Below are 25,748 nucleotides of genomic sequence, written 5' to 3' on the forward strand. Positions count from 1 at the left end.
CTTCGATGTTTTTATTTTTAACTCATGCTCTAGAGCCAAAATTGCCACACGTTCCTTTCTGTAGTTGACATCAGAAAGGTATGGGATTATTTCCACTTTCAAAATGCAGGAAATGACAACCTTGAATGGTTTTAAAACTACACAAGCCCTCCTGAAGATTCTGCTATGACCTTACTCTCAAGCTGAGAAAAACTGCCTGAAAAGTACTGCCTTTGAGTCAGTTTTTTTAACCTAACATATTTGAAGTGTGTGCTGGGTATGTCAGTCAAGTTGGCTGCTGTAATTTTCTCAGTGGCTTCAACTGTGCACTTGAAGGCACTCCAAGGTGGGCACACACCCACTCCCCACCTCGTTCACCCTGTAAGGGAGCAGAATTTGCCCCCCTATGTCTCTTTGGCATATTAATTCTTTTAAGCTGGTTATTTTCTAAGAAACAGCAGACATGGGAGAAACGCTGAAAACCAAGTAGAAGTTACCCTTTTGTAAGAAACATTTACATGCATAAGGAAAATCTCCATTTGTAAGGATGTCTCCTTGACTGTACCAAGAAGTGGAGGATGACCAAATCTCTAGAAACTTAAATCAATGGAGAAGGCGAAGGCTTACATCTGCATGAAAAGCTCACCCTTGTTTACCATGCTTTTCCTGGTCACCTCCCATAACTGACTCCCCACTGTCCACACCCTCTTTTGTCTTTAGCCAAAGATGGTATTCAAGGTGAAAGCCTTCTCTCCCATGTATTCACGTTATTCAACTTTTGTGTGATTTTCTCCTGTTAATCTGTCTCATGTCCATTTAATCCTTAGACCAGCCAGAAGAACCTAGAAGGGTAGAGGAAAATGTCTTCCTCCCCAGCAACCCATAGAGCAGGCAGGGGGCTGTCCATAGGCTGAGGAGTTGCATCTCAGATAGGCAAGTCCTGGTGATGTAAGAATCTAGAACAAGGCCAGCCAGGGTGACCCAAAGTGGGCCAGGCATAAATGAGCTAGGCAGTAGATAGTGACTTGAGGGCAAGGTCGGGGGAGGTCATATATTTAAATTTGCTTGAACATGAGCTAAAAAAAAAAATCTCTGAAAGGACACAGAAGAAACTGAGGCAGGAGATAGGTGGGCTCCAGGCTAGGCATTTACAACTGGCCTCCTGTTCACACTTCCTGGGGTGAGAAGAAGATGAGCTCCAGGCCAGACAATCATTACCAGCCCCCGGTTTACATTTCCTGAGGCAAGAGACAAACGGGCTCCAGGACTACATATTTATGACCGGACTCCTGTCTATATTTTGAGATCTGCATCTCGATATAAGAAACAGGAACAGGGTAGATAACCGGACACTGGACACTTTTATGGCAGAGACAGAGAGGGGCTAAACCCTGTTAAAAGATTGAGAGGTCATACATTTCCCATCCTTGGGGCAAGGGAGACACTACGCATGCACAAAAGCCTTCACAGGGTCAAAAAGGCAGGAGATGCCAGACCATAGTAAGTCCTGCTACCTCCCTCCCAGAGGCCTTTGCGATGAAAGCCATCTTGACTGAGGGGTGCACGTACACCCAGGGGAAGGTCCAGAGACAAATTAGCCATGGGGTCAAAACAATACGATTGGCCAAGAAGAAGACAAAGACCCGGAAGACTGCCCCCTCATAAAGGGTTTAAACTTCCCAAAGGCCCGACTCTCATGACTCTCTCACTGAGTTCGCCTGTGCTTCCTTCCGCATGTACTCTGCTTTTCCAGTAAACTTTTCACTTTTCTCTTTACCTTCTGCCTCCTCACCTGAATTCTTTCTTGACAAGGCAGGCAAGAACTAGGGACCCAGGCCCTAGCTGCTGGCCCCTGTGATCCAGTGGTTAGGACTCCCGGTCCCGGAACTAAGATCTTGCTTCCAGCTACTGCTCGCTGCCGCTTACTGACGCCTGTGATCAAAATCAAAACTAGTATCAGTGGTCACATGTTACTATGAAACCGAGTCCCCCTAAAACTGAATTCCCCTGCCGAGTTTATGATTAACCTCTCTATTAAAACCTTTTTCCCCTTTCTCATCCCCTCTGACCTCAATCCTGTGCTAACTGAACAATGATCAACCAGAGTCAGAGGACTAAAAGTGCTCTTGTCCATAACATCCTTAACAAACTCAGGCTGTTTCTCCAGGGCAGGATGAGCTAACAGACTGCCCCCCTCCCCAGGTCATGGACAACCTGGCCAAAGACTCATAAACCTTAGGCATCCTGACTCTTGAAACTGCGATTAACAAATGTCACAAGACAATGATTAGCCCCACCTTCTTTGTCCTTCCCCTTTAAAAACCCCGTAACTCGAAGACCAAATTGGAGGGGATCTGAGGCTCACCTCCCACTCCCTTTCTTGGCACCCTGCAATAAACCCTTACTTTGCTGCAAATACCCGCTGTCAGAGTTTGGCTTTCTGAGCAGCGAGCACTCAACCCCTTGCTCGGTTTCAAGGAAAGGACTGGGCAGATGAGGGACAGAGGTGTGAAAGCCACTTCTCACTTCATATTTTATTGTACATTTTTGGTTTTTCAACCCTGCAAATGTGTGTCCCATCAAAAAGCATAAAAGAAAATTTTAAATAAAAAGAAAACATTTGTGGGCTTCCCTGGTGGCGCAGTGGTTGAGGGTCTGACTGCCAGTGCGGGGGACACGGGTTCGAGCCCTGGTCTGGGAGGATCCCACATGCCGCGGAGCGACTGGGCCCATGAGCCACAACTGCTGAGCCTGCGCGTCTGGAGCCTGTGCTCCGCGACAGGAGAGGCCGCAGCGGTGCGAGGCCCGCGCACCGCAATGAGGAGTGGCTCCAGCTCACCGTAACTAGAGAAAGCCCCCACACAGAAACGAAGACCCAACACAGCCAAAATAAATAAATAGATAAATAAAATTTAAAAAAAAGAAAACATTTGTAAAATACCATATTGTTGCTTTTCATAATGAGCCTCTTTTCATCCTCTTTCTTATTTGGAATAGTCAGAACATACAACCGTCTAAATTTTGGGAAGTGCATATTGGAACCTATTTCAAACACTCAGAAATTTAACCAGAAAAAAAGAAAAATGAGTTCTAACCCTTCCATCAAGAAACAAAGGAGATTTTTATACACCATCAGGGAATATTTAAACACAATCTGTATCATTCTAATTCATACAAGAGCATTCTCATAGCATCAAAAGCCTTAAACATTTCTAATGACTAGTTATATTCCACTGTAGGGATACCGCTTAATGGTCTCAACTATTTCCCCACTGTGGGGCATTTAAATTACTATCATTTCTGATTCTTCTAACTAATGTTATAGTGAATACCTGTTCACTTCTTTGTCAACATATCAGATTCCTTAGGAGAATTTCGGAGAAGTAAATGTCTAAGTCAGAGGGTATGAATATTTTTATGCTTTGTGAAAGAGACCACCTAGTTGACTTCCAAAAGGTTGTATTGATTCATATTGCTACAAACAGGCAGAAGAGCATCAACTTCACTCCCCAGACAGCATTCATCAGTCTCATTTTAACTACTTCATTAATCGCAACAGTACATATCTTTTATTATTTCTGGTTTTTATGGGAATCCCCCACTACAGATGGTACCCAAATTACAATGCTTCAACTTTCCATTTCTCAGCTTTAAGATGGTACAAAAGCAATGTGCATTCGGTAGAAACTGTACTTCAATTTTTGAATTTTGATCTTCTCCTGAGCTTGAGATATGCAATATAATCCTCTCGTGATGCTGGGCGGTGGCAGCCACAGCTCCCCGTCAGCCGTGCAATCACGAGGGGGAACAACTGATACATGTACAACCATTCTGCACCCAGACAACCATTCTGTTTTTCACTTTCAGTACAGTATTCAATAAATTATGAAACAGAGCAGGACCCTGCGAGGCCCTCCTGGGTACAAGCCCCTCCTTGTCTCCTGTTGCTTGTTTGTAGAAAAAGCTTTTGTCGCCTAGACCTTCCCCGGGTTCCAAAGAGCAGACCCAGTTAATGATTAGAGAAGTGGAAAATGTAGAAACAAAGGAAAGCAATCAAACAAGAAAAGTACTACTAGCTTAAACAACAGAGTCACAGGACTCCTAGTTCCTCCTGAAGGGATATAGACAACGATCTGACACATATCTTTGAGTTGTTCTGCAGAAACTAAGCGGAAGACGTTGACTTCACAGGGTCTGCACACAGACCCCAGACTGGTTGGAACCAGAAGACTGATGATTGAGATTCCTGAAACACCACCCTGTTACGTCACCACCAACCAATCAGAAAGAACGTCCATGAGCTGATCAGGCACCCTACGACCCTCTCCCATAATGTTGCCTTTAAAAACCCTTGCCTAAAAGCCATTGGGGAGTTTGGGTCTTTTGAGCACTAGCTGCACGTTCTCCTTATTTGGCACCCTGCAATAAACGCTGTCCCGTCCTTCACCACAACCCGGTGTCAGCAGACTGGCTTTGCTGTGCATCGGGCAGGTGGACCCAAGTTTGGTTCAGTAACAATTTCATGAGATTTGTAACACTTTATTATGAAATAGGCTTTGTGTGAGATGGTTCTTCCCAACTGTGGGCTAATGTAAGTGTTCTGAGCACATTTAAGGTAGGCTAGGCTAAAATATGATGTTCAGTAGGTTAGGTGTATTAAATGCATTGACTTCCAATATTCAGGACACAACCCCATCATAAGTCAGGGATGATCTTTATTCTCCCACTGAGTTTATGGTTGGGTACTGTTTTGTAAAAGATATTCTTTCTCTTGTTTGAAGCACCCTGTCAAGTTTGTTATGAGATTGTGAGCACCAGGGTGTAGATACTGTACGCTGCCTATTGAGTGTCTATGGTGATATGGGGGTTCACTCTTTTGTTTGAACAGTATGATGTGTTAATCAATTTAATTCCCGGGATAAACACGCTATCCATTCATGACTGATTATCCCTTAACACTATTAAATTAGACATTCTAAAATTTTATTTAAGGTTTTTACATCTTTATTAATAACCGATATTAGTCTATAGCTTGGAGTTTTATTTTTTGTTGTATGTGCTTTCTTGAGTTCTAATGTTTAGGTCATGCTAGCTTCCCATTTTCGCCTATGGTTTCGATCTCAATCAGCCTCTCACAAAGTAAATATACACAATCTCTTTCAATTCCAACATACGTAAAGCACCTACTACAGGCAAGGTATTATACAAGATGCCATAAGAGATACAAATTGTCAGACCTCTGAGATCCTAAGTCAGTGATTCTGAGATCAGGCGAGGGAAAGGCTTAATCTAAGAAGTAGTATTTCAACTGGGATTTGTAGGAGCAACGCTGAAGACAACGTGCAGAAAAGGGGCAGCACTGGGCATTGAAAAAGAGAGGAAACACAACAAATAAACATCATGTGGTTAAGAAGGAAGACATTTTCCTCTACCCTTATAAGGTCTTCTGGATGGTCTAAGAGTTAAATTGACATGAGACAGATTAACAAGAGAAAATCAAAGTTTAATAACACGTATACATGGGAGAGACCCAGGAAAACTGAGTAACTCACCAAAATGGCCAAAACCCTAACCTTAAATACCAACTTCAGCCACAGACAAGAGGATGTTGAAGGTGGGTAGAGTCAGTTATGGGAGGTGACTAGGAAAAGCACAGTCAACAAGGGCAAGACTGTGATGCAGATTTGTGCACTGCCTGAAGTCTTTTCTCCCCTCTCATCCCTCCGTCTCCCACGGCAGCTGAATCCTCCTAAAGTACCCATTTCTACTGAAAAGTCTTCACTAACGAGTACAGTATTTATCAATTACATAATATGTCAAGGTTGGCAGGTATTATCTTACTCATTCCCTGATTCTTCAGGATGAATTTTGACACTGACACTCAAGGACCTCCACAAATTCACACCAATCCCTTTTATTTCCTTCCACTTCTGTACAGGAGAGATGTGCTTTGGCCACGCTATTTTATGACAAAATCTTGGACATTCCAGCCTAGCATAAGCTTCCCCTGCCTTCAATGAACTCTCCAAGAGTGTCACAATCTTCCCTTCTTACTGTAATCCACAGTATTTCCCCCCTCTCACCACCCCTGACCCTGAATTCTTAAGTATCCAAGGTCTACCTGTGCTGTGCAATACCTGGGCCACTACACTAGGTGGCTATTGACATTAAAATCAATTAAAATTAAATAAAATTTACGGACTTCCCTGGTGGCAGAGTGGTTAAGAATTCACCTGCCAATGCAGGGGACATGGGTTCGAGCCCTGGGCCAGGAAGATCACACATGCCGCAGAGTCACTAAGCCTGTGCACCACAACTACTGAGCCTGCGCTCTAGAGACCACGAGCCACAACTAACGAGCCCGCGTGCCACAAGTGCTGAAGCCCGCGTGCCTAGAGCCGGAGCTCTGCAACAAGAGAAGCCACCACAATGAGAAGCCAGCGCACCACAACAAAGAGTAGCCCCTGCTCGCCTCAACTAGAGAAAGCCCGTGCACAGCAGCGAGGACCCCACACAGCCCAAAATAAACTAATTAAATAAATTTTTTTTTAAATTAAATTAAATTTAAAATTCAGTTCCTTCACAGAAGAGAAGACACAGAGACATAGGAAGAGGAGGAAGCAATGTGACCAGGGTGATAGAGATAAGAGTGAAGTAGGCCCTGAACCAAGATGGCGGAGCAGAAGGACACGCTCTCACTCCCTCATGCGAGAACACCAGAATCACAACTAACTGCTGAACAATCATCGACAGGAAGACACTGGAACTCACCAAAAAAGACCCCACATCCAAAGACAAATGAGAAGCCACAGTGAGACGGTAGGAGGAGCACAATCACAATAACATGAAACCCCATAACTTCTGGGTGGGTGACTCACAGACTGGAGAACACTTACACCACAGAAGTCCACCCACTGGAGTGAAGGTTCTGACCCCACGTCAGGCTTCCTAACCTGGGGGTCCGGCAATGGGAGGAGGAATTCCTAGAGAATCAGACTTTGAAGGCTAGCGGGATTTGATTGCAGGACTTTGACAGGACTGGGGGAAACAGAGACTCCACTCTTGGAGGGCACACACAAAGTAGTGTGCACATCAGGACCCAGGGGAAGGAGCAGTGACTGCATAGGAGACTGAACCAGACCTACCTGCTAGTGTTGGAGGGTCTCCTGCAGAGGCAGGGGGTGGCTGTGGCTCACCGTGAGGACAAGAACACTGGCAGCAGAAGTTCTGGGAAGTACTCCTTGGTGTGAGCCCTCCCAGACTCCGCCATTAGCCCCACCAAAGAGCCTGGTAGGCTCCAGTGTTGGGTCGCCTCAGGCCAAACAACCAACAGGGAGGGAACCGAGCCCCACCCATCAGCAGTCAGGCAGATTAAAGTTTTACTGAGCTCTGCCCACCAGAGCAACACCCAGCTCTACCCACCACCAGTCCCTCCCATCAGGGAACCTGCACAAGCCTCTTAGATAGCCTCACCCACCAGAGGGCACACAGCAGAAGCAAGGAGAACTACAATCCTGCAGCCTGTGAAACAAAAACCACATTCACAGAAAGACAGAAAAGGTGACAAGGCAGAGGGCTATATACCAGATGAAGGAACAAGATAAAACCCCAGAAAAACAACTAAATGAAGTACAGACAGGCAACCTTCCAGAAAAAGAATTCAGAATAATGATAGTGAAGATGATCCAGGACCTTGGAAAAAGAATGGAGGCAAAGATCAAGAAGATGCAAGAAATGTTTAACAAACACCTAGAAGAATTAAAGAACAAACAAACAGAGATGAACAATACAATAACTGAAATGAAAACTACACTAGAAGGAATCAATAGCAGAATAACTGAGGCAGAAGAATGGATAAGTGACCTGGAAGACAGAATGGTGGAATTCACTGCCGCAGAACAGAATAAAGAAAAAAGAATGAAAAGAAATGAAGACAGCCTAAGAGACATCTGGGACAACATTAAACGCAACAACATTCACATTACAGGGGTCCCAGAAGGAGGAGAGAGAGAGAAAGGACCCAAGAAAATGTTTGAAGACATTATAGTCAAAAACTTCCCTAACATGGGAAAGGAAACAGCCACTCAAGTCCAGGAAACGCAGAGAGTCCCACACAGGATAAACCCAAGGAGAAACATGCCGAGACACATAATAATCAAATTGGCAAAAATTAAAGACAAAAATTATTGAAAGCAGCAAAGGAAAAACGACAAATAACATACAAGGGAACTCCCATAAGTTTAACAGCTGATTTCTCAGCAGAAACTCTACAAGCCAGAAGGGATTGAAATGATATACTTAAAGTGATGAAAGGAAAGAACCTACAACTAAGAATACTCTACCCGGCATGATCTCATTCAGATTCCATGGAGAAATCAAAAGCTTTAGAGACAAGCAAAAGCTAAGAGAATTCAGCACCACCAAACCAGCTCTACAACAAATGCTAAATGAACTTCTCTAAGTGGGAAACACAAGAGAAGAAAAGGAACTCCAAAAACAAACCCAAAACAATTAAGAAAATGTTCAAAGGAACATGCACATCGATAATTACCTTAAACACAAATGGATTAAAGGTTCCAACCAAAAGTCACAGGCTTGCTGAATGGATACAAAAACAAGACCCATCTATATGCTGTCTACAAGAGACCCACTTCAGACCTAGGGACACATACAGACTGAAAGCGAGGGGATGGAAAAAGATATTCCATGCAAATGGAAATCAAAAGAAAGCTGGAGGGCTTCCCTGGTGGCACAGCGGTTGGGAGTCCGCCTGCCGATGCAGGGGACGCGGGTTCGTGCCCCGGTCCGGGAAGATCCCACATGCTGCGGAGTGGCTGGGCCCGTGAGCCATGGCCATTGAGCCTGCACATCCGGAGCCTGTGCTCTGCAACGGGAGAGGCCACCACAATGAGAGGCCCGCGTACCGCAAAAAAAAAAAGAAAGCTGGAGTAGCAATACTCATATCAGATAAAATAGACTTTAGGGTCTTCCCTGGTGGCGCAGTGGTTGAGAGTCCACCTGCCGATGCAGGGGACACGGGTTCGTGCCCTGGTCCAGGAAGATCCCACATGCTGCAGAGCGGCTGGGCCCGTGGGCCATGGCCGCTGAGCCTGCACGTCCGGAGCCTGTGCTCCGCAACGGGAGGGGCCGTGGCAGTGATAGGCGCGTGTACCACAAAAAAAAAAAAAAAGGACTTTAAAATAAAGAATGTTACAAGAGACAAGGAAGGACACTACATAGTGATCAAGGGCTCAATCCAAGAAGAAGATATGACAATTATAAATATATATGCCCAACATAGGAGCACCTCAATACATAAGGTAACTGCTAAAAGCTATAAAAGAGGAAATCGACAGTAACACAATAATAGTGGGGGACTTTAACACCTCACTTACACCAATGGACAGATCATCCTAAATGAAAATTAATAAGGAAACACAAGCTTTAAATGACACAATAGACCAGATAGGTTTAACTGATATTTATAGGACATTCCATCCAAAAACACCAGATTACACTTTCTTCTCAAGTGTGCACGGAACATTCTCCAGGATACATCCCATCCTGGGTCACAAATCAAGCCTCAGGAAATTTAAGAAAACTGAAATCATATCAAGCATCTTTTCTGACCACAACGCTATGAGATTAGAAATGAATTACAGGGAAAAATGTAAAAAACACAAACACATGGACACTAAACAATACATTACTAATTAACCAAGATATCACTGAAGAAATCAAAGAGGAAATCAAAATATACCTAGGGACAAATGACAATGAAAACACAGTGATCCAAAACCTATGGGATGCAGCAAAAGCAGTTCTAAGAGGGAATTTTATAGCTATACAAGCCTCCCTCAAGAAACAAGAAAAATTTCAAATAAACAATCTAATTTTACACCTAAGGGAACTAGAGAAAGAAGAACAAACAAAACCCAAAGTTAGCAGAAGGACAGAAATCATAGAGATCAGAGCAGAAATAAATGAAATACAAACAAAGAAAACAATAGCAAAGATCAATAAAACTAAAAGCTGGTTGTTTGAGAAGATAAACAACAGTGAGAAACCATTAGCCAGACTCATCAAGAAAAAGAGAGAGGACTCAAGTCAATAGAATTAAAAATGAAAACAGAGGGCTTCCCTGGTGGCACAGTGGTTGAGAGTCTGCCTGCCGATGCAGGGGACACAGGTTCGTGCCCCGGTCCAGGAAGATCCCACATGCGGCAGAGCGGCTGGGCCCGTGAGCCATGGCCACTGGGCCTGCGCGCCCACAGCCTGTGCTCCGCAACGGGAGAGGCCACAACAGTGAGAGGCCCACATACCGCAAAAAAAAAAAGAAAAAAAAAAGAAAAAAGAGAAGTTACAACAGACACTGCAGAGATACTAAGCATCCTAAGAGACTACTACAAGCAACTCTATGCCAATAAAATGGACAACCTGGAAGAAATGGACAAATTCTTAGAAAGGTATAACCTTCCAAGACTGAACCAGGAATAGAAAATAGGAACAGGCAAATCACAAGTAATGAAATTGAAACTGTGATTAAAAATCTAACAAACAAAAGTCCAGGACCAGATGGCTTCACAGGTGAATTCTATCAAACATTTAGAGAAGAGCTTACACCCATCCTTCTCAAACTCTTCCAAAAAATTGCAGAGGAAGGAACACTCCCAAACTCATTCTATGAGGCCACCATCACCCTGATACCAAAACCAGACAGATATACTACCAAAAAAGAAAATTACAGACCACTATCACTGATGAATATGGATGCTAAAATCCTCAACAAAATACTACCAAACAGAATCCAACAACACATTAAAAGGATCATACACCATGATCAAGTGGGATTTATCCCAGGGATGCAAGGATTTTTCAACAGACTCAAATCAATCAATGTGATACACCATATTAGCAAATTAAAGAATAAAAACCATATGATCATCTCAATAGATGCAGAAAAAGCTTGTGACAAAATTCAACACCCATTTATGATAAAAATGCTCCAGAAAGTGGGCATAGAGGGAACCTACCTCAACATAATAAAGGCCATATACGACAAACCCACAGCAAACATCATTCTCAATGGTGAAAAACTGGAAGCATTTCCTCTAAGATCAGGAACAATACAAGGATGTCCACTCTCACCACTATTATTCAACATAGTTTTGGAAGTTTTAGCCAGAGCAATCAGAAAAGAAAAAGAAATAAAAGGAATACAAATTGGAAAAGAAGAAATAAAACTGTCACTGTTTGCAGATGACATGATACTATACATAGAGAATCCTAAAGATGCTACCAGAAAACTACTAGAGCTAATCAATGAATTTGGTAAAGTTGAAGGACACAAAATTAATGCACAGAAATCTCTTGCATTCCTATACACTAATGATGAAAAATCTGAAAGAGAAATTAAGGAAACACTCCCATTTACCATTGCAACAAAAAGAATAAAATACCTAGGAATAAACCTACCCAGGGAGACAAAAGACCTGTACGCAGAAAACTATAACACACTGATGAAAGAAATTAAAGCTGATACCAACAGATGGAGAGATATACCATGTTCTTGGATTGGAAGAATCAATATTGTGAAAATGACTATACTACCCAAAGCAATCTACAGATTCAATGCAATCTCTATCAAATTACCAATGGCATTTTTTACAGAACTAGAACAAAAAAATCTTAAAATTTGTATGGAAACACAAAAGACCCCGAATAGCCAAAGCAGTCTTGAGGGAAAAAGGCGGAGCTGGAGGAATCAGACTCCCTGACTTCAGACTATACTACAAAGCTACAGTAATCAAGACAATATGGTACTGGCACAAAAACAGAAACATAGATCAATGGAACAAGATAGGAAGCCCAGAGATAAACCCACGCACCTACGGTCAACTAATCTATGACAAGGAGGCAAGGATATACAATGGAGAAAAGACAGTCTCTTCAGTAAGTGGTGCTGGGAAAACTGGACAGCTACATGTAAAAGAATGAAATTAGAGGGCTTCCCTGGTGGCGCAGTGGTTGAGAGTCAGCCTGCCGATGCAGGGGACACGGGTTCATGCCCTGGTCTGGGAAGATCCCACATGCCGCGGAGCGGCTGGGCTCCTGAGCCATGGCTGCTGGGCCTGTGCATCCGGAGCCTGTGCTCCACAACAGGAGAGGCCACAACAGTGAGAGGCCCGCGTACCACAAAAAAAAAAAAAAAGAAGAAGAATGAAATTAGAACACTCCCTAATACCATACACAAAAATAAACTCAAAATGGATTAGAAACCTAAATGTAAGACTGGACACTATAAAACTCTTAGAGGAAAACATAGGAAGAACACTCTTTGACATAAATCCCAGAAAAATCTTTTTTGATGCACCTCCTAGAGTAATGGAAATAAAAACAAAAATAAACTAATGTGACCTAATGAAACTTCAAAGCTTTTGCACAGCAAAGGAAACCATAAACAAGACAAAAAGACAACCCTCAGAATGGGAGAAAATATTTGCAAATGAATCAATGGACAAAGGATTAATCTCCAAAATATATAAACAGCTCATGCAGCTCAATATTAAAAAAACAAACAACCCAATCCAAAAATGGGCAGAAGACCTAAATAGACATTTCTCCAATGAAGACATACAGATGGCCAAGAAGCACATGAAAAGCTGCTCAACATCACTAATCATTAGAGAAACGCAAATCAAAACTACAATGAGGTATCACCTCACACCAGTTAGAAGGGGCATCATCAGAAAATCTACAAACAACAAATGCTGGAGAGGGTGTGGAGAAAAGGGAACCCTCTTGCACTGTTGGTGGGAATGTAGACTGATACAGTCACAATGGAGAACAGTATGGAGGTTCCTTAAAAAAACAAAAAATAGAATTACCATATGATCCAGCAATCCCACTACTGGGCATATACCCAGAGAAAACCATAATTCAAAAAGACACATGCACCCCAATGTTCATTGCAGCACTATTTGCAGTAGCCAGGTCACGGAAGCAACGTAAATGCCCATCGACAGACGAATGGATAAGGAAGATGTGGTACATATATACAATGGAATATTACTCAGCCATTAAAAAGGAACGAAATTGGGTCATTTGTTGAGATGTGGATGCACCTAGCGACTGTCATACAGAGTGAAGTCAGAAAGAGAAAAACAAATATCGTATATTAACGCATATGTGGAACCTAGAAAAATGGTACAGATGAACCGGTTTGCAGGGCACAAATTGAGAGACAGATGTAGAGAACAAACTTATGGACACCAAGGGGGGAAAGCGGCAGGGGGGTGGGGATGGTGGTGTGATGAATTGGGCGATTGGGATTGACATGTATACACTGATGTGTATAAAATTGATGACTAATAAGAACCTGCTGTATAAAAAAATAAATAAAATAAAATTCCAAAAACGAAGAGTGATGTAGCCAAGGAAGCTAAGGGTTTCTGGGAGCAACCAGAAGCTGGGAGAGACAGGGAGTGATCCAAAAATAAATAAATAAATAACATAAAAATAAAAAAATAAAATTCAGTTCCTTGGCCACCCTAGCTAAATTTCAAGTGGTCCACAGCCCCATGTGGCTCGTGGCTGCCATAAAGGATGGCACAGATCCAGAACATTCTCTCATGGCAGAAGTCCTGGTTGTCAGAGCTGGTAGCATTACTGAGGGCGTACTCACATACTGCCACACATTTGGTTGTACGTCTCAGGCGTCTGTGTCTTGTGTCTCCAACTAAACTGCATGCAAGCAGGGTTGTGGCAGCTGCTCATCTGTTATACGCTACAGTTAGGACTGCACTTAAGTGGACGAGTGCCAAATGCACAGTGAGTTTTTTCTTAATAATCTCTTTCCACTAGAATCCAGCTATTTCTACTGCAAAAAAAAAAAAAGAAAATCTTTGAAGTTGTTGAAATACCTATTCCTAAGGCATTTCTCATTGAGCTAAATGTATAAAAGCTTTCAAATACATTAGCTTTGAAGTACTCATTTAGTCATTCAGTTATTGTTAAAATTATGGGCTACCCTTATTGATTCACTAATGGGGGCTTACTCCCAGCTGTGCTGACTCCTTTTAAAAAGTAGACTCCAGTAACAGCCTGATATCAGCTCTGAACCTATGGTCCCCACAGAGACAGGATTAAGTGACTATTAGGCTCCCAGACTGGTCCATAGAAAGCTACTTTACACACGGTACAGCTGTCTTCCTCACCACTGCTTTTATGAGAAAAAAGTTCTTTAGCCCAAACTAAGCTCCAAATGACTTCTTTAAGATCATTTTGTTAGTTGGGAGATGCTTACTACAATGTTCTAAATTAAAACAGTCTTCAAATTTATAAAAGTTGCCTGGAAGGTTACTGTAAGTGGCTGTCTGGGTTTTTTAACCCTCTTAATTTGCTTTCCATATGAAATTGTTGAAAAATAAATGAAAGTAGAAAATATTTAATTTAACAGGGCTTCAACTAAAGGTAGGAAAATGTTATGCATTAATTATACTTAGTATCTAACACAAATTACCCTTCACCTGAATGCATTTTTAATTATATGTGACTATCACAAATCCACTGTCAGATGTAAAATTAATTTTGACTTGAAAATTCTTGGATCAAAAAGGGGTAGGGGCTTCCCTGGTGGCGCAGTGGTTGAGAGTCTGCCTGCCGACGCAGGGGACACGGGTTCGTGCCCCAGTCCGGGAAGATCCCACATACTGCGGAGCAGCTGGGCCCGTGAGCCATGGCCACTGAGCCTGCGCGTCCGGAGCCTGTGCTCCGCAACAGGAGAGGCCACAGCAGTGAGAGGCCCGTGTACCGCAAAAAAAAAAAAGGGGGGGGCGGTAAAAGAAGTCACATCTATGATAAATAACCAAAACTGAAATATCAAATGCCACAATCTCAAATCTCCGTTTGCATCTGCTTAAAATGCTTCACATTTCTCACTCTTCCTTACCAATAGCACCATCCAAGTGTACATATGTGAAAGGAAAAATCCAAATGGACTCAGTATTGCTAAGAGAACTCTCTAAAATGGAGCCAGGAGGCCACTAAGGAAGTATGACTTAGGCACGTGTCAGCCTGGATGGAATCTGACCTTTTGACCCAATGAAGTCATCAGAACTGATATCAAGCAGGACCCTGTGAGGCTCCTGAGCACAAAAGCCCTTCCATGTCCCCCATTTCTTGATTACAGGCAATAGGCTTCATTCAGGCCCCCTGACCTTCCCTGAGTTCCAGCAGGTCGGTGTTAATTAGGGAAGGGAGGGGATGCGGAGACAAGGGAGGAACAGTCAAGAGAAACAACAGTGCCGCCTTGGGGCAGGGTCCTGGTTCCCCTCAAGGGACACACATAACAATATCTTTGAGCTGTTTTGCAGATACTGAAACCCCCGCCAGGTGGGAGAAGTTAACTGCATGCTGCCCACAAGCACAGAGACCCCAGACCAGCTGGAACCAGAAGGTTCCAACTTCACCACCAACCAATCAGAAGAACGTCCACGAGCTGATCACGCCCTCTTTGAACCATTACTGTAAAACTCCTCACTACCCCCTCCCGGTCGGGACACAGTTTCGAGGGCATTAGTCCACTGCTTTGCCTGGCAAAGCAATAAAGCTATTCTTTTCTACTTCACCTAAAACTCTGTCTCTGAAATTTAATTTGGTTTCGGGGTACAGAGGCCAGATTCGGCTTCAGAACACCGGCCAGAAACTCAAGATACTTACTGGACCCCTACCCTAAAACAACTCATGATTCCTCAGGGCAAGTATTCTCTGACTCGCATCACAGTCCATCACAATTCCTACCAGGCAACTTTTAACAACCTCTTGGCTTTCTGTCTTTATAAGTCCTGACTCTCTCTTCCTCAGAACACTCTTTTAGGGTTACCCAGATTTTTTTTGGCCATGCAGCGGGGCTTGTGGGATCTTAGTTCCCCGACCAGGGATCAAACCCGGGCTCCCCCGCCCGGCAGTGGAAGCGGAGTTCTAACCACTGGCAGGGAATTCCCCCAAATTGCAATTCTTAAGATTCCAAATAAACTCTTTTCCTATTTGCAGCCTCCTGTATTATTTTTTTAGTTGACACCAGTCTGTGTAGATGTGTTTGAATGTGGAACATGGATTCTGTTTTCAGATTCTGTTTCCATATCTAACGTAAATTCATATTTTTAAGTTACTCTTTTCAGTAAACAGAAAAGAAATGCTAAAAATTATGCATATCCACATACCTAAACATCAGATTGAGATCATTCTTCCTATATATATCTCAAAAGCCAAAAACATTCTAAATATAAACTCTACAATGCCATGAGCTATCCTCCACATGAACTGGAGAGATCTGAAGCCAAATTCAAAGTCAAGGGTGTCAGCAGCTGCCATGTGATTGATACAGAGTCAGAATACAAGTCAGCTACAGCGGCGTTCCTGGTACACATCATCTAGAAGGTGGGTGAAGCTGCTTTAAAGCAGGCCAGAAAGTCAGACTTGCTGTAGAACCTAAATATTCTGCAAAGTTCCAGAGCCTTCTATTGCACCTTGTGGATCAAGCAGAGAAATGGCACAATAAAATTTTACTCACTCTCTCCTGGTACTTCCAGGCTCAGAAAGACTCTACCTTCACTCTTAGGAAAAAAACTATTTCTCCTTTTACGTGCACAAGAGACGCCCCCTCTTAGATATCTGTGCTGTATGCCAGTATCTCTACTGATTTAATAAGCAACCATAAGACTAATCATGCATGCCAAAGGAGGGTCACGATGGCCCACGAAGGGGAGCAGAATTTGCCCCCCACACACAAAATATACCTCCTTGGCATAAAGATTATCCTGGGCTGATTATTTTTAAGAAACAGGAGATATAGGAGAAGCTCTAAAACAGAACAGAAGTTACCCTTTTGTTAGAGACATTTGCATTTATAAGGGAAACCTCCATTTGTAAGGGTGTCTCCCTTTCTGTGCCAGGAAGAGAAGGGTGACTCTAAATCTCTAGCAACTCTTCTCAATGGAGAAGGCGGGGACTTAAATCCGCATAACAAACTCACCCTTGTTTACTGTGCTTTGCCTTGAAAACCTCCCATAAATACCTCCACCCCCAACATCCTCTTTTCTTCTCTGTAGCTGGAGACGGTACTTAAGATGGTGGCTTGGGCCATTTCTGGGAGTTACTCAGAAACTCTGTATACTCCTGGGTATACAGGAGGTATCCATGTTATTAAGCTTCTGTTTGTTTTTCCCTTGTTATTCCTTTATTACAGGGGGCCTCGGCCAAGAATCTAGAAGAGTAGAGGGAAATTATTTTTCTCCCCCACACCCATGAAACAGATTTTAGCTGCAAATATACCCTTCAGGAGGCTCCCGGTTTCCAAAGCTATTTACTTTTTTAGCGAGAAGGGCCAGAATGGTCATTACCCACTGTAAGTCATGGTTATTTGCTCAAGTTTAAGGGATTCCCCAGGCTTCCTGGTGTCTGCTCCCTGGTGATTCTATCACCTTAGTCTTCTCCTTCAATAAGACTTCTCCCCATCCTCATAAATGGTGGCTCTTAAGGCTATTTTTCTCCAACAAACTGAATGCAGGACATAAAGAAGTTCAGTAGCAATTAGGTTTTATTGTTCTCATCTCACTTATGAGTATAGAAACTATCAAAATGTAAAACGCACAATTCCTCTGACTTCGCAATTCCCCTTCTAGGAATTCATCCCATAGAAATGTGTATGTGTCGCTACGAGAACATATGTACACATACTAATTTGCAGCAACGATTTAAAGCAGCAAATAATGGACACAACCTAAATATTCATCAATATGAGACTGTTTAAATAAAGAATGATGTGTAGAGCAAGGCAAGCACGTAGAAGATCTCTGTGCACTGATGTGGAGTGATGAGTACAAAAAGCAAGGAGGGGACTTCCCTGGTGGCGCAGTGGTTAAGAATCCACCTGCTAATGCAGGGGACACGGGTTCGAGCCCCGGTCCGGGAAGATCCCCCATGCGGAGGAGCAACTAAGCCCGTGCGCCACAACTGCTGAGTCTGCGCTCTAGAGCCCGTGAGCCACAACTACTGAGCCTGCACGCCTAGAGCCTGTGCTCTGCAACAAGAGAAGCCACCGCAATGAGAAGCCCACACACCACAACGAAAAGTAGTCCCTGCTCACCGCAACTAGAGAATGCCCGCACGCAGCAACAAAGACCCAACGTAGCCAAAAATAAATAAATAAATAAATAAAATAAATTTATTTAAAAAAAAAAAGCAAGGGGAACGATGTCTCAAGCATGGTAGCATATGTATTTTTTTAAGGGAACATATGTCCATATATGTTTGTAGGTAGGCATTTGTACACACACAATCTTTGGAAGAATAACAAAAGAAATGGATGAACGTAGTCACCTCTGGGTAAGGGAACTGAGGTAAGGTAGGGGCACATGAGAGGCAGTTTTATACCTTTTCTGTAGGGCTTAACTTTTTTATCCTGTGTATAAATGTCTTAAAAATATGCAAACACACACACAAAGAGTAAAGTATAGTCATCAAGGAATTAACCTTGCCAAAGCTATCTAACAGTGGCACCTACTGGTAAAATCACTTCCTATCCCAAAGTATTCTGTAAAAGAAAACCCAAGATTCGCCTGGCACAGCCATTTCAGCCATTAGTCAGGACATATGTTTCTGTTAAAGCCTTGTAAGGAACTCTTCACTTGTATTAAGTCTTCTGAGCATAAGACTTAAAAGTGTCATCTGGCTGGGAAATCACAATTCATTATAGTCTGAATTGCAAGCTATAAAAATGAGTGAAGTGGACTTCCCTGGTGATGCAGTGGTTAAGAATCCGCCTGCCAATGCAGGGGACATGGGGTTCGAGCCCTGGTCCAGGAAGATCCCACATGCCACAGTGTAACTAAGCCCGTGCACCCTAACTACTGAGCCTGCGCTCTAGAGCCTGTGAGCCACAACTACTGAGCCCACGGGCCACAACTACTGAAGCCCGCACGCCTAGAGCCCATGCTCTGCAACAAGAGAAGCCACTGCAATGAGAAGCCCGCGCACCGCAACCAAGAGTAGTCCCCGCTCACCGCAACGAGAGGAAGCCCACGTGCAGCAACAAAGACCCAATGCAGCCAAAAATAAATAAATAAATTTATTTTTTAAAAAAATGAGTGAAGAATATCTCTATATCCTTCCACGGAGTGATCTCTACTCCAGCATACAGAGTTAAGTGAAAAAAGCAAGGCAGAAAGAATGGGCAGAGTATGCTGTCATTTATCTAAGAAGGGGAGGGGGTTACAAGCAGACATACAGGTTTACTTATATTTTAAAAATGGAAAGATAACCCATTTTAAAAAATGAATTAATGGTTGCCATAGGGAAGGAAGGGACTATGCTGCAGGGGAGAGAACAGAACTAGATTTCTCTGAATCAGTGCTTCTCAACGGGGGCTATTCCACCTGTGTCCCTAGCGGATGTTCGGCAATGTCTGGAGGTATTTTTAGTGTCACAACTGGGGTTTGGGAGAAGTGTACTACTGACATCTAGTGGGTAGAGGCCAAGGATGCTGCTGAACATCCTACAATGAACACGACAGTCATCTGGCTCCACATGTCAACAGTACAAATTATATATCTAATAAGGAACTCGTATATAGATTATATAAAAAACCCTTACAACTTAATAATAAAATGACAAATAACCCAAATTAAAAGTGGGCAAAGGATCTGAATAGACAGTTCTCCAAAGACGATATACAAGTGGCCAATACGCATACGAGAAGATGTTCGACATCCTCAGACATCAAGGAAATGTGAAGCAAAGCCACAGTGAGCCACAACTTCACACACACTAGAATCGCTACACGGTTGACCCTTGAACAATGCAGGGCTTAGGGGCACTGACCCCCAAGTAGTCAAAAATTCGAATATAACTTTACACTTGGCCCTCTGTATCTGCAGTCCCATACCCGTGAATTCAACCTACATGGACCAGGTAGTACTGTAGTATGATTTATTGAAAACAACAGCGACAACAACGTATATGTGGACCCATGCAGTTCAAATCCATGTTGTTCAAGAGTCAACTGTAATCAAAAAGACAAGTGTTGAGGATATGCAGAAATTGGAACCCTCACACACTGCTGGTGGCAATGTAAAATGCTGCAGCCACTTTGGAAAACAGTCTGGCAGTTCCTCAAAAAATTAAACATACAGTCACCATATGACCCACAATTCCACTCCTAGGTATAGACCCAAGTGAAACAAAAACATATGTCCATACAAAAACTTGTACACAAATATTCATAGCAGCATTATTCTTAGTAGCCAAAAAGTAGAAACAGCAAATGTCCATCAAAGGATGAATGGATAAGAAACAAAGTACTGATACATGCTACAACACAGACAGACCGTGACGATATTATGCTAAATGAAAGAAGCCAGTCACAAAAGGCCACATATTGTATGATTCCATTTACAGTTGACCAACCCAGGTTTGAACTGAGCAGGTCCACTTAGACATGCCTTTCTTTCCATAGTAAATAGTACTACATGGTCCATGGTTGGTTGAAGCCGTAGATGCGGAACCACATATACAGAGGAACGCATATACGGAGAGGCGACTAGGAGTTAAAGGCAGATTTTTGACTGCGTGGAGGGTCAGCCCCTGACCCCTGCATTATTCAAAGGTCAACTGTATATGAAATGGCCAGAATAGGCAAATACAGAGAGACAGAAAACAGATTAATGGTTGCCTAGAGCTAGAAGGATAGACGGCTTGCGGATGTCAGCTAAAGAGTGTGGAATTTCTTTTTGGAATAATCAAAATGGTCCAAAATTGACGGTGGTGATAGTTGCAGAGATCTTTGAATGTGCTAAGTCACTGCATTATACACTTTCGATGGCTCAATTTTATGGTATGTGAATTATATCTCAATAAACTGTTAATAAAAAACCAATCACAATGGTGAGGTGTACACTCTGATAGAGGTGGTACAAGGTTCAGAAGGCAGAGGCCAGGAAACAAAGGAGGTCAGAAAAGCCTTCCCGGGATGAATAGGAAGTTGTCGGTAATGAGGTTTGGTTTATTTTTGTAATTAAATTCTTCATCAGTTTTATTGAGATTCCAGGGGTAAGGAGGTTGCAGGACGCGGACATCTCAGGTGTAGGGAATCTCAGGATACATCTAAAAAACTCATTCAGATAGTCCAACTATAAAACCCCAAGTGCAGGAGAGAGGGGGATGCCATGGGATAAGTTAGCAGAGCAGCAGGTGACAGAGCACGATGGCCTTCGCTCCCAGCCAAAATCTTGGACTGAATGTTTTACAGGAAAAGGGATCGGTGAAAGATGAGAAGCAGCAGAAGAACAGACGGGGATGGGTCTAGAGACAGGACAGCCCGTGTGTTTACATCAGCTGTGAGCGACTGTCGTCACAGTCAACTCAACCCATTCCTAAACATTCAGCTTGAAAACTATTGCAAAGAGAAGCCAATCTAGGACTGTGTCTTCCTTCAAGGCACAACCGACAAGATGGACAATTGAGAACAAAGTGGTTTGATATAAACTAATAACAATAAGAGTAATAAGAACAAGAAAAATCATATATAATTAAAATGTCCTGATGTCAGAATGAAAAAAATAGTAATAATAACCCCTCATGAGTTTATGCCGAGCCAGAACCAAAACAATGACCCAACCCAGAAAGTTAAGCCACTTACCACAGGAACATGGGCATTTGGCTCAAATTCTGTGGAATCAGCATCTGAAGATAAAGAAATGAGTTCAGCAACTCACCAATACTGCTGAAAAATACTTCAAGCAATAAGAATGCTTTTTACTAAGAGGTTATTAGAAAATCTCAGACTTACCTTTCAAGTTAAGGCAGTTTCTCGCAAATTCTATCACTGCCAGTTGCATCCCAAGGCAAACTCCTATTTTAAAAAGGACATATATAAAGCAAATGAACGTTATTTTGTACTCCTTCGTATTTTCTGTTCATTTATTTGCTGTCTATCTCCTCCATCTAGAATGTAGGCTCCAAAAAAGAAAGTTTACTGCTGTAGCCTCTGCCCTCAGAACATGTGTGGCAGGGGCAGGGAAAGGACTGGACAACCCAAACTCGAGGAGGAATAAATGCGAGGTCAGAAAAGGGCAGGAAAGGAGAAGGCAAGGTCCGAAAGGCAAATCTGCCTCCCTGCAAATGTGTCTCTAGATCGAGGCACGCTTGTGGGCTGCATGGCTGCCCCAAAGCGCCCGACTCCTTCAGAGAATGTCTAACAACACCTCAATTCAAGAGGGAGTCTCCGTGGGCTGGGACCTCACACCCCCTCTTCTCAAGGTAGAGTCACGGCCTTAAATGCGGGCTCTGCTTGCGGGCAGCCCCCGGCTGGCCAGCAGGCTGGGATCCAAGGAGCACCTACAGGCGGGCAGGGGAGCGGGAGGTCAGTGCCCAGCTGCTGAGCCCAGAACAGCCCTAAACCTCACTGCAGGGAAACAGCAGCAGCTGGGGGAGCTGGTACCTCCACCGCAGGCTGGAGCGTGACAGAGAGGCCAAATGGAACTGAACAGAGAGCTCAGTAAGGAGAAAAGGGGACCTGCGTAGGCCCAGGCCTGTTGCCGCAGGGATGTGCCCCTCGCCGATCTCCACATTCACTGCGGCCCATCGATTCTCTCCAATAAACAAATGCCAAGGAGCATTCCAGATGCTTTTATAGATATATTGAAGGTACACAGGGGCTCAAAGGAGAGAGCAATCAATATACCAGGCACGCCAGAACAAAAGTCAATAAGCATGAAACAGCTGAGTGCTTTGGGTGCACTTTAGAAAGTTCCATAAGGCTAGGACATAAAGAGACAGTGTGTTAAAGAGAAATTTAAAGAGCTGCAAACTATTCTACACAGTGAAAATTATCTGAAGAACGCTAACCACATTTAGACAGAAACTAAACAAGATTACTTCAAAAGAAAACAGTGGCCCAGATGAGCTTAGATGGATAAAACAAAGCAAGGTATCAAGGTAACTACTCCTGGCTTCTCTTTTGAAAATGGATCCCAAGTGGAGAGCATCTAGGAAGCTAATCAAAGAACAGGCAAGGGGGAAAATGAACAGTCTGCTGTTATTAAGTAAAGAGTACCAAAGCTGGTCCACTCGGTTCATAAACCCACCAGCCCACGCAAGCACAGCATGAAACATGGCCTCTCCCCACTCCCTCTTCCCCCTGAAACCCCAGCTGCAGGGCTGCCTTTATCCCATCAGTGTTCCATTTCATCTGGTTTCATTGCTCCAGAAGCCATGCTTTGCAATTTGAACAAACACATTGAAAAGACCCAGCTCTACTAAATCTTAACAGAGCTGTCCCTGTAACGTTGGACGGTCTTTCTGTATTATCTTTTCTAGAAGGAGCATATAAATTTCAATTTAAGCTTTTTTTTTCTGATGAGAAATAACATTGTGGCATTCTGTTGAGATGTTTGCTCGAAGTGGTGAAAGGTGGAATCGGAGAAGGGCAGGTATGAACAGAGGTTCCTCCCAGCCTCTTGCTACACAACCAGAACAGTGGTAAGTTCTCCTGGGCTGACAAATGTTTTTGGTCAAGGGCCAGACAGCAGAGATTTTAGGCCTTGCAGGCTGTAGGGTCTCAAACTCTGCTACTGTATCGCAAAAACAGCCACAGACAATATGTAAACCAACTGGTATGGCTGTGTTCCAATAAAACTTTATTTACAAAAACGCTGCAAACCAGGTAAGGCTTGCAGAATAGTTTCCACACCCTGTAGCAAACTATTTGGCACCTGAATATTCAAATTCAAGATCACACTTTTCACATTAACAAACTCTATTACGTGTTACCTTACTAGGTGTCAAAAATCTAAAAAACTCATAGTTAGGATTCATAAACATCAGTTTTACCCAGAAAAGGAATCTTCCTTGACCGTGCCCAAGAAATCGCCTGGAGTTTTCCCAACGTTCCTCTGATTCCGAAGCCTCCTGGCACAAGAACACCACTGCAAGCAACACAAGAGGAGGGGAAATTTGACATTATTTTTATTTGTAAAACTTGTTTTCAGCCATTCACGCTTATTGATCCCAAATCCGACACTTGGCACAGCCGCTAGAGAATACGCTTGGAGTCTATTTTCAGAACTGATTACATGATTTCACATCCTGAACTTTCTTCTTGAAATCCTCCCAATGTTATAAAGAAGTTGCAACAATTTCTCACAACTGACCTTGATATATATTTTCTGATAGGTCTTTGCAGCACGTGAGCATAGTGACTGAGAAGCTCAATTCAATTAAAAATGCCACTGAAAGAATTATCTGAATAAAAATAGGTTAAGGTTCTTTTAAAAGTACTTTTATACAAATGTTAAGACCTCTGGGGCTTCGCTGGTGGCACAGTGGTTAAGAATCCGCCTGCCAATGCAGGGGACACGGGTTCGATCCCTGGTCCGGGAAGATCCCACATGCCGTAGAGCAACTAAGCCCATGCGCCACAACTGCTGAAGCCCATGTGCCCAGAGCCCGTGCTCTGCAACAAGAGAAGCCACTGCAATGAGAAGCCCACGCACGACAACAAAGTGGCCCCCGTTCACCATACCTAGAGAAAGCCCACGCGCAGCAACAAAGACCCAACACAGCCAAAAATAAATAAATAAATACATTTTTTTAAAAAAACAAAAACGCAAGAGCTCAAGAGAAAAATCCAAGGGCCATGCTACCCTCACAACACAATGCCACCCCCAAAATTTTTATTCATTACTTACAAAATAAAACCTAGAATCAAAGGATGTGGAAAAGAAAATAAAACCAAGAGAGGAGGGAGGATTGTCATTCTTGCACTTTAACTTTGTATATGTAAGGTCCACCTCTGCATCTTTCAGTAGCATCAGCTCACTTTCCCACCAATACGGTATCGCCATCCTCCCCAGAATAAAACCATCTCCACTGCACGTGCCACTAACATTGACACGGCACGTTTCAAAGTAAATGCAGCGTGAATGCAGCAGAACCATCCAGAATCACCACAAGTACTCCAAACTACACTTCAAAACGCACAAAAATTAGTCATTGGGGTAAATCGAATCATGGAAAAAATCACAATGGCGTTCTCCTAACTGGCGTGGTACTTACTCAGCTTTGCAGAGTTTCTGCCAAGCTTCGTGGAATTTCACAGGGTCCTCAGTTTCGGTAGTCTGCTCCAGATCAATGGAATCTATGTACTAAAAACATGCAACAAGCTAAAGGAACATTTCAGAAAAATAAAAACTGGAAAATACTAGAGCCATCTAATACTGACACAATTATTCAATGACTACTTATTATGCAAACACTGTACTGGTCACTTAGCATAGAAAAGCACCATCTCTGTCTTGTGGCTCTTACAATCTTTCAGGCAGGTTATGAAACCAAATAAACAGGCATCCACATCACAGGGAGGTAATGGCTACGATGGGCAAAGAAGAGAACGCTGCGGGAGGAACCAGGAGCCGCAGCTGATACGTATGCGGACTGGAGAGAAGAAGGGCAAGAGCACCTTCAGGGAAGTCCTCTGGGAAGGGGATGTCCAAGAAGCTAAGCCGTCGAGGATGAGTGGACGCAAGCCGAGCGCGCGTGTGCAGTTGGGGGGCAAGTGGGAAGGGGTGCGGGGGGTGGGGGAGGGCTGTGAAGGAGCAGCTTCAAAAAGCAGAAAGACAAGAAACAGACAACAACCGGAAAGTGGTGACCACTCTGGGGGCCTCAAAAGAAGCTCCATCCGGTGAGAGAAGTTTATACTTGAAGCCACTGAA

General features: G+C 43.3%; 1 protein-coding gene across 4 annotated transcripts in view; it reads right to left on the reverse strand.

Annotated features, from left to right (window-relative positions):
* The window catches only part of CTPS2 (CTP synthase 2), a 109,408-nt gene that overhangs the window by 50,070 nt on the left and 33,590 nt on the right, over positions 1–25,748 (reverse strand). For all 4 annotated transcript variants that reach the window (XR_013825741.1, XM_079910751.1, XM_079910750.1 and 1 more), the window contains 4 exons: positions 25,093–25,181; positions 23,869–23,963; positions 21,827–21,889; positions 21,677–21,720 (listed from right to left, as the gene is read on the reverse strand). Coding sequence is in view for 3 of the 4 variants with exons in the window: in XM_079910751.1 (XP_079766877.1) it covers positions 21,677–21,720; positions 21,827–21,889; positions 23,869–23,963; positions 25,093–25,181 (291 nt within the window). In the remaining variant the exon portion in view is untranslated. The remainder of the gene's footprint in view (positions 1–21,676; positions 21,721–21,826; positions 21,890–23,868; positions 23,964–25,092; positions 25,182–25,748) is intronic.

This window comes from Stenella coeruleoalba (genome assembly GCF_951394435.1).
Source record: "Stenella coeruleoalba genome assembly, chromosome: X".
Classification (NCBI taxonomy): domain Eukaryota; kingdom Metazoa; phylum Chordata; class Mammalia; order Artiodactyla; family Delphinidae; genus Stenella; species Stenella coeruleoalba.